The sequence below is a fragment of the Chinchilla lanigera genome, unplaced genomic scaffold (genome assembly GCF_000276665.1).
Source record: "Chinchilla lanigera isolate Chin_1 unplaced genomic scaffold, ChiLan1.0 scaffold00146, whole genome shotgun sequence".
NCBI lineage: Eukaryota > Metazoa > Chordata > Mammalia > Rodentia > Chinchillidae > Chinchilla > Chinchilla lanigera.
In genome coordinates, this window is record NW_004955547.1 from 2,590,942 (window position 1) to 2,604,419 (window position 13,478).

At 52.7% G+C, this 13,478-nt stretch overlaps 2 protein-coding genes across 2 annotated transcripts in view; one reads left to right on the top strand and one right to left on the bottom strand.

Annotated features, from left to right (window-relative positions):
- Krt7 (keratin 7, type II) overlaps positions 1–7,829 on the top strand; it is a 14,346-nt gene extending 6,517 nt beyond the window's left edge. The window contains exons 5-9 of the mRNA XM_005411933.2: positions 624–788; positions 1,922–2,047; positions 4,465–4,685; positions 7,148–7,182; positions 7,529–7,829. Coding sequence (XP_005411990.1) covers positions 624–788; positions 1,922–2,047; positions 4,465–4,685; positions 7,148–7,182; positions 7,529–7,683 — 702 coding nt within the window. The 3' untranslated portion in view covers positions 7,684–7,829. The remainder of the gene's footprint in view (positions 1–623; positions 789–1,921; positions 2,048–4,464; positions 4,686–7,147; positions 7,183–7,528) is intronic.
- A 1,699-nt stretch (positions 7,830–9,528) lies between these two features.
- LOC102018133 (keratin, type II microfibrillar, component 7C-like) overlaps positions 9,529–13,478 on the bottom strand; it is a 9,659-nt gene continuing 5,709 nt past the window's right edge. The window contains 6 exon segments of the mRNA XM_013508445.1: positions 9,529–9,716; positions 10,260–10,291; positions 10,489–10,709; positions 11,274–11,429; positions 12,143–12,268; positions 12,270–12,308. Of these exon segments, the coding sequence (XP_013363899.1) occupies positions 9,529–9,716; positions 10,260–10,291; positions 10,489–10,709; positions 11,274–11,429; positions 12,143–12,268; positions 12,270–12,308 (762 nt within the window).

Genomic DNA, 13,478 nt, shown 5'->3' on the forward strand with positions numbered 1-13,478 from the left:
AGGTCTCTATATAGTTCAGACTGGCCTTGAATACACTGTGTAGCCCAGGCTGGCCTCAAACTTGTGACAATTCTCCTGCTGCAGCCTCCCAAGTGCTGGGATAACAGGTGTGCATCACCATACCCAGCTTCCCCTGCCTTTTTAAATTTTTAATTTTGAGACCAGGTCTTGCTAAGTTGCTAAATTGCCCAGGCTGCACTCAAATTTTTGATCCTTCTGCCTCAGCCTCCCAGAGTGCTGGGAGTCTAGGCATACACCATCATACCTGACTGTATCACCAGTTTTAAAGGCTGTAGAGTATTCCACCCACAGGGAGGAACATTATTTGTTTCACCATCCTTCACTGACCCCATCCCACTAGAACTTGTGCCCAGGGGACCTCACTGTCAGTGCCCCACATTTTCATTGATCCCTTTTAGTCCTACCAAACCCTGCTATTTTGAGACACCAGGGCCAGGGGTGGGCAGAGTGGTTTGAGGATGGGCTGGATCTGGGCCTCTTGTTACTGGTCTGCTCAGCCACTCCAGCCTCTCCTTTCTTTTCCTGTCCCCTATGTGAGGAGTCCTGTGTGGGCACGGGGGTGGGCTATGCCCAAATCTCATCCTTCTATCTCGTCCCTATAGGAGCTGGCCGAGCTGCAGTCCCAGATCTCAGACACATCCGTGGTGCTGTCTATGGACAACAACCGCAGTCTAGACATGGACAGCATCATTGCTGAGGTCAAGGCTCAGTACGAGGAGATGGCCAACCGCAGCCGGGCCGAGGCCGAGGCCTTGTACCAGAAGAAGGTATGTGGCCACTTGGGGCATCTTTCCTCCTCCTGCCAGAGCCCTTGGTGGGGCTTCTCTTCCTCCTCATCTTGCCTCAAGGCTTCAGGGCCTGGAACCTCCCTATCCTGGCAGGCACATGGAGAAGTCTGTGGTGCATGCTGGCGCCTAAGGAGGAAGTGGACACACAGGCCAGGCCCCTGCCCTGGGGGAGATCCCAGCCCTATGGGGAGGCTGGGCAGAGGAAACAGACATGCATTAGTAATAACTCAAATGTGGCAAGTACATAGAACTAGGTACAGCTTAGGAACTTATGGGCACGGCATATTTACATAGGTGACGTTTCCGGTATTTTACCTCTGTTGACTCATTTAATCCACACAGTTCTCTCAGGTGGGCACCATTACTATTGCAGCTTTAATGATGAGGCTGGAGGAGGTACAGAGAGCTTAGGTAATTTGCTCAAGTAACTAGCTGTCTGGATGGAAGAACATGGGCTATGTAGATCCCAAGTCCTAAGGCTGCAGACCTGGGAGGCGTAATCATTGCACATCCTCATGGGGCCAGGTCAGCCGACAGTGTCAGTGCGGAGGGTGTGGGCAGCAATGCTGGGGTGAAGCAGTGCTCCTGCAGCAGGACCCCGAGGCAGGTTGAGAAGCAGCATGGAGGGAGGTCTCTGCAGAAGTTGGTGCATGCGTGAGAGCATAGGTACACCAACTAGGAGGTTTGGCTTCAAGCCTGTGCTGCTCTTGATTTGCTGTGTGATCCCTGGACTGTGTTTGTCAGGACTCACTCTCCACATGTGTGAGGTAGGTGGTGCTGAGAGGGGCCTGTTGAACAGGACAGTGTCTCGGACTTGCGATTCTCCATGATTCTTCAGCAGCAGGGCAGAGTGGGAGCGGGAGAACCTCAGAGGCAATAGGCAGAGGCCCCAGGAGCCTTCCCTGTCCTGGTCCTGGCTAGGAGGGGCTGCGTTTCTTCCCCACCCCACTGTCCAGCCGTCTGGCTTCCTGATTCTGGGTGAGGATGGCTGGGAGTCTGACCGTTCGCCCCTGGAAATTTAAGTGGGGAGGCTTTCCCTGGGTGGGGAGAGGGGCCAGTTGGCTGTAATCCTTGCCCACCCTCTGCTGTACCTCTCTGCATGCCCCTTCCAGTTTGAGATCCTCCAGGCCCAGTCTGGGAAACATGGGGAGGACCTCCGGAATACCCGAAATGAGATTGTGGAGATGAACCGGGCCATCCAGAGGCTGCAGGCTGAGATCGACAACGTCAAGAACCAGGTGGGGATGAGCCCTCCTTCTTCCTCCTCCCTGCTCCTTGGAGCACTCAAGAAGCAGCCAGCCAAGACAAAGCGCAGAGTGAAGGCCAGGCCGCTGGAGGGGTGTGTCATCCTGCTTTCGCCTGCCTGGGGGTGGTGTAGCTCACACCTCAGGCCCACTGGTGAGACCTCCAGAACAGAATGCTGTGGGTCAGGACCTGGCTTGGGGATAGAGGGAGATTCCTAGCAGCACATAGAGCCCGTGGAAAGAATCTCAGGCTGGCTGGCCAGAGAAAAACTACCTTTAGGTACCACACTGGCTCTGAGTTCTTTGCTTATACCTAGCTCTTGGGCAGTTTGCACCATCTGGGAGCTCACAGTTCACAGGGGAGACTGAGGCTAGTAGAAAACTTTACCATGGCTTACAAGCCCCTTCCTTCCCCTCTCCTCACTTCCCATGGCTCCCTTCCCTCTCTCCCTCTGCTCAGGCCACACCAGCCTGCTTCCTGTATCTTGGATTTGCTAAGCATATTCACGCTTCAGGGGCTTTGCATGGGTTTTTCCTCCACCTGCAATGTGGTTCTCCCATTTCCATCCGTGACTGTCCCTTTCCCATCTCTAGAGTTTAGGATAAAAAACCCCTTCCTTAAACACACTGCCACCTCAACAGTTTGTCAGAAGTTCTTTGAAGCTCCTATCACTCTGAAATGTTGTCACTATTAAGATGTAGATGGCCCCGCCCCCACTGTAATATAAAAGGCCTTGAGAGCAGGGACCCCATCTGGCTTGTTCTTGAGTCCTCTCTTCTGGCAGCTGGCACGTGGTAGGGGTGCAGGTCTCAGATGAGACACTGATGGTGAGGATGTGCTTTGCCGGCAGCTGGAGCTGGGGGATGCTGAGTGATGAGGGAGGGGTCCCCCAGGCCCCGGCGGAGACGCTGGTGTCTGCAGTGGGGGCAGAGCAGGTAGCAAGTGCTGCAGCTTCAGAAAGCTTTTCCCAGAGGAGCTGAGAGGATGGGAAGTGAGAGTCCTTTCCCAGAAATCCACCCACCCCCTGCAGGCGTGTTTACACAAGGGCAGAGGCTGCCTCCTGGCACAGGTGCAGGGCCATGAATCACCCTGTGAAGCTGATCAGCTTCCGCCAGGATGGGAGGCATGGGATAATGAATGGTGGTTTCTCAAACCTCAACTTCTACCACATGTTTCTGTCACACAATGGGGCAGAGCCAGGCACCACAATCAGGGTATCTGTTACCAGGAGGGCCCTCAAGAGAGCTGGGAGCGGCTTCCTGAGACAGCAGGGTGGCCCTGGCCCAGGGGGCACAGGCAACAGGGCAAGCGTTGAGTGGTGACTGAGGGCAGTGAGGATGGGCCTCTGCTGAGGGAAGAAGATCCGAGGGCAGAGGATGGTAGGTGAGAAGGGAGGAGGAGAAGCCTAGGCTGGGACATGGGGACAGCAGGTCTCTCAGGCAGCTGAACAGAAGGAGACCTGGGCCTGGACTGACTCCTGCTGGGGAAGTTCCTAAAGCAGGGAGAGCTCTAGGGCCAGGCAGCACATGGCAACCGCTCACGGCTGGCACAAGTCCACTGAAGCCCCATCCCTGCCAAGACCCACAGCCTGTGGATCATATAGCCCATGGCATCTGGGTGACCAGGATGGCCTCTCTGCTCCAAGACCCCCTGTTCTGGGTTGTTTCCAACTGGTTCTTGTTTTAAACACGGTTTCTAATCCTCATCAGCTGCCTGGCATTTGGGGACACAGCCAGGATCCCATGGTCTTAGAGTTCCTGCAGCTGGGGCCTGGAGGACAGGGATTTGTGAATCATGATAGCATTTATGAATGATAGTAGTTACTGTACTACTTACTGTTGCACCAAGACTTCTTGTGTTATTTCATCTTCACAATTTTCCTTTGAGGGAGACACTATGATTATTGCTATTTAATTTTTATTTTTGTGCGTACTGGGGATCAAACCCAGGCTTCAGGTGCCAAGCAATCCCTCTACCACTGAGCTATGTCCCCAGCCTTTTTTATTTTATTTTGAGAGAGGGACTTGCTAAGTTGCCAGGCTGGCTGACCTCAAACTTGCAATCCACTTGCCTCAGCCTCCTAAATCACTGGGATTACTCCTGGGTACCCCCATGCTGGCTTCTTATTGCATCTTTTTTTTTTTTTGAAGAAGGCAGACTTTGCCATGAAGGGTCACTTCACCCAGGGACACATAGCTAGTAAGTGGTAGAGCCAGACTTAGAACCTAGGCATCAAAAATCCCAATCCACGTGATTAACGCTTGGGGTGCCCTGGTGCTTGAGGGAGTAGGCGGTGCCAATGAGGGCACCTCAAGCAAGTTGCCCAGGTGCTAGATCCAGGGTGGGCAGGCAGGAAGGCAGTGGCTAGTGCACCTTGGCACCCAGCTCACAGCTCCACTATTGCCTGCAGCGTGCCAGGTTGGAAGCTGCCATCGCTGAGGCTGAGGAGCGTGGAGAGCTGGCCCTCCAGGATGCTCATGGCAAGCAGAGGGAGTTGGAGGCCGCCCTGCAGCAGGCCAAGCAGGACATGGCCCGGCAGCTGCGCGAGTACCAGGAGCTCATGAACATCAAGCTGGCGCTGGACATCGAGATCGCCACCTACCGCAAGCTGCTGGAGGGCGAGGAGAGCAGGTGAGGCGGGGGAAGCTGGGCAGGAGGTCCTGAGGTTCAGTGGGGCCTGGGCTTGGTATCCATCCATCACAAGCATTTCCTGTGTGCCCCTCCTCTGCAGGGCACAGGGGTGGGAGGTGTAGGGGCACAGCGCTGATGCTTGCTGCTTTGCCCTCAATGAGGTGACCTTCTGGAAGGGAAGAGAAACCCCTTTGTGTGTATGGCCATTCACACTGATGTCTTATTTGATCTTCAGCATGTTTTCAGGAAAGCAGGTCCGATAGTACTGACTCCTTGGTCTGCTGAGGCGAAAGGTGTTGTTCTGTTTTATGAATGGAGGGAACAGGGCCACTGTGTGGTTAAGGCTGTGCTGATTCCTGGTCCAAGCAGCTTCCACGCTTCCAGGATGCTGCTTACCACACACTCTGCTAAATCATGTGGTGGGGACTGAGTGTGCGGGAGGAGAATCATCTCCTCTGTCCCCGACATACTTGCGTACCCACCTGCAGCCAGAGCAGAGGCTGCAATGGGTTAGTTTTGTAGGATATTCTTCATGAAAGCTATGGCACCTCCATCTACGCTGTTGGGTTAGTTGATGCTTCCTGTCAACAGACAAGGCATCAGAGGTGTGCCTTGAGGAAGGCTAGGATTTGGACAGGTGAGAAGCTGCAGCATGGCAAGGGTGTGGAAGCAGGACTTGTGCTGGCTTGTTAAAACCCAGCGTGGAGATGGATAATATATGACATGATTCTGCCCTCAGGGAGGTTACACAGTGCTGAGGAGGCAAAACACCTGCAAAAGAAGCACTCAGAGACCAGCATCTTATATTTTTCAGATGCTGAATTTATAAAAGCTTTTTTCCTTTCCTGAGCATTATTCCTGGGGGCTAGGGGGAAGGGCTGGGGAGAGAGGATGGAGGATGAATGCAACGGAGAGGAAGGGGCGGGGATGAAGTTATGTTGAGCAGAGTGCCAGGATGCCGGGAAGAGGAGGATGAGGAGGGATGTGGCAGCAGGACATGGGTTGGGAGGTGGGTTTCCTGCCCTTGTACTTGACTGGCCCTTCTCTGGGTGGACAGCCAGGCTTCTTCGTGGGCAGAGGAACTGCACATTAGAGGCCTCTGGGAAGAAAGACACTTACCTTGGACACAGGGCAGCTCCAGCCATGTTACTTCTCTTTGCACCCTCCTGCCCATGGCTTTAGGGGCCATAATTTATTGGGAATCCACATCTTTGGCCTCTTTTCCTCATAGAAGTCAGAGTTGGGGAGACCCTTAGAGCATGGACTCTTGTAGCTTCTTCCCTGGGCTGATGAGGGAATTGGAACTCAGAGATGGTAAGTGGTGTTCCCAAGGTCACACAGCAAGACAAGGCATCCCCCTGTGAATGCTGGGTCACTGTAATGAGAGCTGTTCCTGGTGGACACCTTACTTGTATCCCTTAATCCCTCAGCCCTTCCTAGGGCAGACCGAGGATCATGGTCCCAAAACTCATAAAATGTGGTGTAGGAGGTGCTTTTGAGAATACAAAATTATGAATAAAAATTAGGCACATGAATAAATACTTATTTAGAATGAAAACAAAAAAGCACACAGATCACTAGGACATGGACATTTAGATCTCTTCTGAGTTCCTTAGATCTTGTACCAGACGTTCTTGCGTAGAGTTGCTGCTTGGTGGCAGGCTGCCCTCATCCTCCATAACTTCTAGCACTTCCAGCAGGGGCCATTCAGGCAAGTGTCCTAAACCCCATTGCTTGCCCTCTTCCTAGCTTCAGGTTGTGGAGGCCAGCTAGGCTCCACACTTCCTCCATCAAAGGGGCCCCCCTGCAAGCTGATCCCCAAGGCCAAGGGCTTGGTGGCAATGGGGCTGTGAGTCACAAAACAAACAGACCCAGCTGTCTCAGATAGATTTTTAGTTTCTACTGCAAGACCTGTTTCAGCCCCACGGGCTGCTTAAAGCTACCCCACCTACCCCCACCCTCTGCCGTCCTGTCTAGCTGAAGTGGCAGTCAGATCAATCAGCGATTCATTAATTATTTCAACACGTATAGATAATTACTATGTTCCAGTCCTCATGTCAGGGGCTGGAGACACAGGAATAAATAGGCAACTTTTAGGACTTCTCCCACCCTGCCCGGGTGAGTGAAGGCAGATGTGTGCTTATGGAGGAAGTGTAGTTACCATTTACCAAATCTTGGGGTAAATTATACTAGTTAACTGTCACAAACAAGCCTCTGACTTTGGTCCACTAGTTAGGCCCAATTTATAGGTGGGAGATGGAGGCTTTGGGACATGGCCCCAGGTCATGTGGCCAGTAGGGAGAAAGGCCTGAGGGACCCCCCCCCCCACCCTCACTTTGCAGCAAGGCTGAACACAGATTGGTGGTAAGGAACCTGCTTGGGGCCCGGAATGGGGGTGTCTGGCAGCACCTGCCCCGGACTTGAGGCAAGAGCTATTCTCATGGTTTGTCCTCTCTACTCAGGTTGGCCAGAGATGGAGTGGGAGCTGCGAACATCTGTAAGTCCTCGGCTGCTGCCCCTGAGCTGTGCAGCTAGGTGGGGTTTTCAGAACGGCCAACCGGTCGGAGACCCTTGCTTGTGGGGCTGGCAGCCTCCCTCCTTCCCACAGCGCTGGCAAGTTCCCAGGAACTCACATCCAGCTCAGTGGCCCAGGCAGTGAGCCCTGTGGGGAAGCCTCCACCACCATCCCTCCACCCTTAGAGGCTCTTTCTGTATTGGCTGATGGGCGGGTTAGAGAGGGAGGAAGGGGTGTGTGGGGAGGCACAGGAGGGTGGGGGTGTAGTGAAGCAGAGGGATTGCTGGGGGGCCTTGTACCAATGGAGTCCTCCTCCCTTCTCTTGCAGCTGTGGTGAATTCCAGCGGTGGTGCTGGTATTGGGCTGGTCTTCGGGGGAACCATGGGCAGCAATGCCCTGAGGTTTAGCAGCGGCATCCCTGGGGCTGTCAAGGCCTATTCCATCCGGACCACATCTACCACCAGAGAGAGCACCCACCACTGAGTCCTGGGCATAGGGAGACTGTGTCCCTCTGCCCGAAGTCCCAAGATTCTCTTCCTTCCCTCTTCTTCCCAGTCCTAAGATTGTATAACACTCTGAAAAAGATGTCAGGGTCCCTTCAATAAAGAGCCTTTTGAAGCCTGAGTGAATTTAATGCCTGGTGCTGGGCATCCTGGCTTGCTTAGGGAGGAAGGGAAGGAGGTGGGAAGGATGGACCAGGAAGGTCAGCGTCTGACCTGATAACCAGGAGGCCTCCTGTGGAGGGGACTGAGGAAGCACATGGTGACATAGGGTGCTGCTCTGAGGGTGGACTCGTCCAGGGTAACATCTTTGCCTCTTTCTAGAGGAAGCTCAGGAAGGCCACAGGAACTTCAGGCTCTGCTAGTAAGTGACTGCTGGAATCCTTCCCTGTCCAGGGAGTGGCAGGGATGTTTGTGTCCCTACGCCCAATGTCCTCTCTGCTGCCAGAGTATATTTCTTTTGCAATGAGAAGGCCACACATTCAGCTGCCCCAGGCCCAGGTTTTGGGAGGCCAGCTCTCAGGCCAGCTGTCCTTTCTTGGGGCTGGATCTGCCAGGCCATGGAGCACTGGACAGGTGTGTGTGTGTGGGTGCTGAAGAGGGATCTTCACGTCTGGGACTCTGTAGGAGTGGTAGTCATAGATGGAGGGCATTTGTGCATGGGAGGGGTCTCAGAGTGTAGGTCACTAGGAGGGAGTCTGTGCTTGGGTCCTTAGGCAAAGGGATAGGCTGTGTACCTGGATCCCATAGTGGAAAGGAAAAAGGTAGGGAACCTCTATATGTTACCTCTGAGCTTGATGGGGGCCTCCGAATGTCAAGGTCTTTAACATGGGGGTTTTACATCAGGGCCAAGGCACGGGGACATTGTTCCTGGTGGACAGTAGCACATCTGGTGGGTGCTAGGGCCTCTGGGGCACTCAGGTGGTGACAGTGGTGTATGTGTGTAGGGTCGCATCTGGGATGTGCTGGTTGCTGAGAAGTCCATATTTGACCCTATGGGCAGGGAGTTTTCTCAAGTTGACCTGGGGGCTGGATGTGGGAGTGGAGGAAGTAGACCACTGGTGTACAACAGCTGCAAGTGGTGACATCCTTCTTTAAGGTTTCAGAGGCGAGCTCCTCCTCTTGCCCTGCCTGTGGTTTTGTGTGTCTGACTTTGGGGGCTGCCTGCCTATCCTGGCAGCCTTCAGGATGTAGTGTGTGCAGGCTAGGGGCAGAGGGCCCTGAAAACTGCCTTCCTGTCCTCTATGGCTGACAACAACTGCTCATCCACTGCCTCCTGGAGGGAATCTGGGCAGACAGGTAAAGCGGGCAGGACCTACAGGAGATTATCAGCAATTGTGTGCCTGTGAGCTTTATTGCAAAGCTGGGGACCAAGTATGAGGGATGAGAGGGAGCAGGGCAACCACAGAAAGCCAGTCCACTAGGAACCTAAATGCAGCCTGTCACCAAAGCTGGGTTTTGAAGGGAGGAGGGAGGCAGAGCACACAAGGGACTCTGGAGCCAGTCTGTCCCTCGGAAGCCACAGGTGTCCACGCCCCAGGAGCAGCCTGAGCTGGGGTTGGGTCTTTGCTCAGGGTGGCAAGGAACCCTGCCATTGAACTGCTTGTGGTTCAGTGAGCACCACCGGACTCAGGCCCAAGCCTGGCTCTCCCTGGAAGAGACTAAGAAAGAAGTGCATAGGGTGATTCGAGACTGTGGTGCGCAGCAGTGTGGGCAAGTCAGACCGCTGTGCCTGCAGCCCTTCCTCCTCCTGGCCCAGGCTTTTGGAGCTCCGGGTCGGATGCAGGGGCTGTGGCTTGTGGGCAAAGTCTTTCCAAAGCGGGGGACACTATGCAAAGCCCACAGAGCACACAGAGCGGCTGCCGCTGCAGCTCTGGCCACAGGGTGCCCACAGGCAGGTACTCCCTGTCACATTCTTCCTGCTGCACGGGGTGCTGCAGATGCTGCTTGTCACGGGCTGGGAGCCTGACATGCACAGGTCCCCACACACGACCCTGCTCCAGGAGGTGCTGACACCTAGGGGAGGACAGAATTTAGCCCCAGCTGGGTTGTTGCCTGTGGGCCCTGCCTTCTGGGTGGATGGCCTGAGCCCCTCTGCTTAGGGCTCCTCCCTCCACTTCCAGCTCCTTCCTCTTCACTCGGGTCACTGCTTCCTGTATGTAACCACAAGTATCTGTGGTACACTGTTCGCCCAGGCCCGCCCTGTAGGTAGAAACTGTGACTTCAATCCCCCCTCCCGCTGTGCTGTGTGTTGGCTTCCTGCTTTGTAAATAAAGTTTTATTAAAACTCAGTCATACCTACTAAGTGTTGCCCATGGCTGTGGCTGCTTTCACAGTAAGAATTGAGTAGTTGGGACACAGAGCGTACTGCCCACGTGCCTAAAATATTTACTGTCTGACCCTTTAAGGAAAAGTTTGGGACTGGGGATGTAGCCCAGTGGTAGGGTGCTTTCTACCTTGTACAAGGCCCTAGGTTTAACTGCCAGCACCAGGAAAGGAATAAGATTGTCCATCAGAATCCCTAGCCTTATTTCCAAAATCACAGCATCGGTTACTTACAGACACTCACACGACCGATGCCCTCACACAACCTTGTGGGGAGAGCAAAGAGACAAAATTTAATTAGAGAAAGCAAAGCTGATGAAATCTTTTAACATGCAAATTCCCTTCTCTAATTAATCTGGATACAAATTAGTTGTAAATAATATGCAAACATATTCCTGGCTTGGAAGCATCAGCATTACTTAAGAGATAGAAAAGACACCTTTCCCACAGGTGTGGACTGCACCTCTGCTCCTCGCCCTCCAGCAGGCGCCTGTAGGTGGCGATCTCGATGTCCAGGCCGAGCTTGGAGTTCATCACCTCCTGGTACTCCTTCAGCAGGCAGGCCATGTCCTGCTTGGCCTTCTGCAGGGCCTCCTCCAGCCCTGCTGGCTTGCACTTGGCATCGTTGAGGGCCGCCTCACCCCGGTGCTCAGACTGGGTCACCACGGTCTCCAGCTTGGTGTTCTGGGTGATGAGGCAGAGTTATTAAGGTTCCCTGTTCCGGGCTCAAAGTCAGAGGTCAGGCATCAACTGACTGTTGACTCTGAGAAGGGGCCTCACCCATTGCAAGTAAGTGCTCCCAGGCAAAGTTGGCACACTGGTAATTAACCTAACAGTCCCAGCCCCTGGCTTGTTTTGAAAGGACCTAGCCATACTGGATCTGCTTTTCTGTGCAGCCTGCCTCAGTGGGCTGTGTTTGCTCTGCCTTTTTTGTGTAGGGTTTGTCACAGCCCCTTTCCTATCACCCCCATTCCTTGGACACAGTCTGCTGTGCTCATTTCCTGGCCTCTATTGACACCTGAGTGTGTGATCTCTGATCTGGGACAATGGACCACAGAAGTCAAATGGCTCTCCTGAATCCCACAACGCACAGATAACAGTGGGGTGTGAAAACCCAGGTTGCCTGCACCTCAGACCAGTGCTATTTCCTTTGTCCCCTTCTGTCTCTGGGACAGGGAAAACTCTTGTCACCTTCTATCCCTCCATACTGCTCTCCCATCTCAATTCAGGGAGAATGGCTCTTTATACCTTGGACTTGGTGTCCTCAATCTCAGTTGTCAGCCTCTTGATGATGTGGTTCAGCTCGCTGATCTCTTCCTTGGTGCCATGCATTGTATCCCTGTGCTGGATCAGGGCAGCAGGATAGATCAATCTATCCCTGTGTGTGGCCTTCATTTCCTCATGCTGCGGATAGCAGAGATGCTCATGAGGGTCAGAGTGGGATGTCCCACCTGCTGGGAACATCACTAATGACTGCAGTTTGTACAGTGCTCAGCCTGTGCAGCCACACTTGGCAGCTCCACCATGTCACTCCAACCTGAGAGCTGTGGACCTTTCTCTTCCCATTCTCACTTAGTTACTTTTTCATTGCTGAGACAAAATACCAGACACCCAAAAGTTAGAAGAGGAAAGGTTTATTTCAGATCACAGTTTGTAGAGGTTTCAGTCCGTAATCAGTTGGTGCCAAAGCAGGGTGGCATGGCAGAGGGGCATGGCAGAGGAGAAACAGTCCATGACAAGCATGCAGGAGATAGCAGCAGCAGCAGCAGCAGCAACAACAACAGCAAGTTTGCCTCTCTTTTTGTATTCCATTCACGCTACCCATCTTTTGGGTGGTACCACTCAGAACTATGTTAATTCCAATCAGTGGATGAATCCACATACCCTTAATCCCAGCATCACATCCTTAATCCACATTCACACACCCTAGATCCAGCCACCTCCTTTTGGAGTTTTTTAACTCCATCTATGAACCCATGAAGTTTGGGGGGACATCTAGATACAAGCCCTAACACATCCTTAGAGGTCAGAAACCCCAGATGAAAGAAGCATTTCTTATTACACTTCATGTGCTTCCCACTGTCATGTCTAGCAGGCTGTTGTTTTGAGCCACTCACCCTGGTATGGTACCCGGACTTGGCTTTGGCCTGGCTGTGGGTAGTAATGTCATCATACTGAGCTCTGGTCTCAGGCACTATGTGGTCAATGTTCAGGTGCCTGCTGTTGTCCATCCTGACAATGACCGGAGGTGTCTGAGATGTGAGAAGAGAGAACATAGATTTCCTACAAGGAGAAATGCTTCTTAGTCAATCTCTGCTCTTGCAGCCCATCCTCTCAGAGGCCTTTCCTGTCCCCTTTCCCTGCTTCCTCTAACAGCCTCACTGTCTGAAGCCCGAGTCACAGTCTTCTTGGTCAATTTTGGGACCTTCCATGCTTCTCCAGCACAGAGTCCCAGGAATGAGAAAAGGCAGAGAGAGCCCACATCTGAGGCCAGCTGTCTGGTTCCAGTCAGTGCTTCCAACTGCATCCTTGAGTCTAGGACCAGAGTTTGCCAGCTTGTGATAACCATCACCTCAAAGGCCAGGATACCAGCTTGTATGTTGTTATGGTTTGTGTCTGAATGTCCCCCCAGTCCTCATGCAGTCATGGGGTGGGCTTCTAAGATTTGTGATTGACCCATTATCCAGTGCTGGGATTATGGGTGTGAGTGCTACACCCACCTTGGGGTGGGTAGTTTGCATACAGTGTAAGAGAGGGAAAGAGTCTGCTTGCCAACATCCCTCCCTTTTGCTCTTGCTGCTTTTTTTTGCTGTGTTCTGCTGCCATAAACTGTTGCCCTCTGCCATGTGCCATTCTGATGCAGAGCCAGCTGAGTATGGACTAAAACCTCTACAAACTATAAGTTAAATGAAACTTTCCTTCCTTAATTTTTGGCATCAAGTGTTTTGTCTCAGCAACAACAGCAAAATAACTGAGACAGAATTTGGTACCAGGAGTGGGGTTGTTGTTATGACTGTACCTGACAATGTGGTTCAAAAACCTTTAAAAATGGCTTGTGGGAAGAGTTTAAAAAGGTTCAGAGATGTCACCTAAAAGAGAAGTGCTAGAACTCCTTTGGCTGCTCTGTATGGGAGGTTCTGGTGAGAGCTCAGTTTTTATCAAAGACTGATAAAAATCCTGCCAGTAAAGACCAGGTTCAGGAGGTTTCTGTTGAGAAGAAGGACTGCATTGGTTCTTGGACTCCAGATGATGTGTGCTATAGCTTGGCAAAAAGTTTGTCTGCGTTTTGCTCATGTCCAGAGACTTTGCCTGAGGCTGAGATTAAGGGCAGTGGCAGACTGATTAATGTGGCAGAAAAAATTTCAAGGCAGTCAAATGTTGAGGTGGTGGCATGGCTATTGTTGGGGCCTTTTAGCCAGATTTACATTAAAAATCAAAAACAAAGAGCCCAGC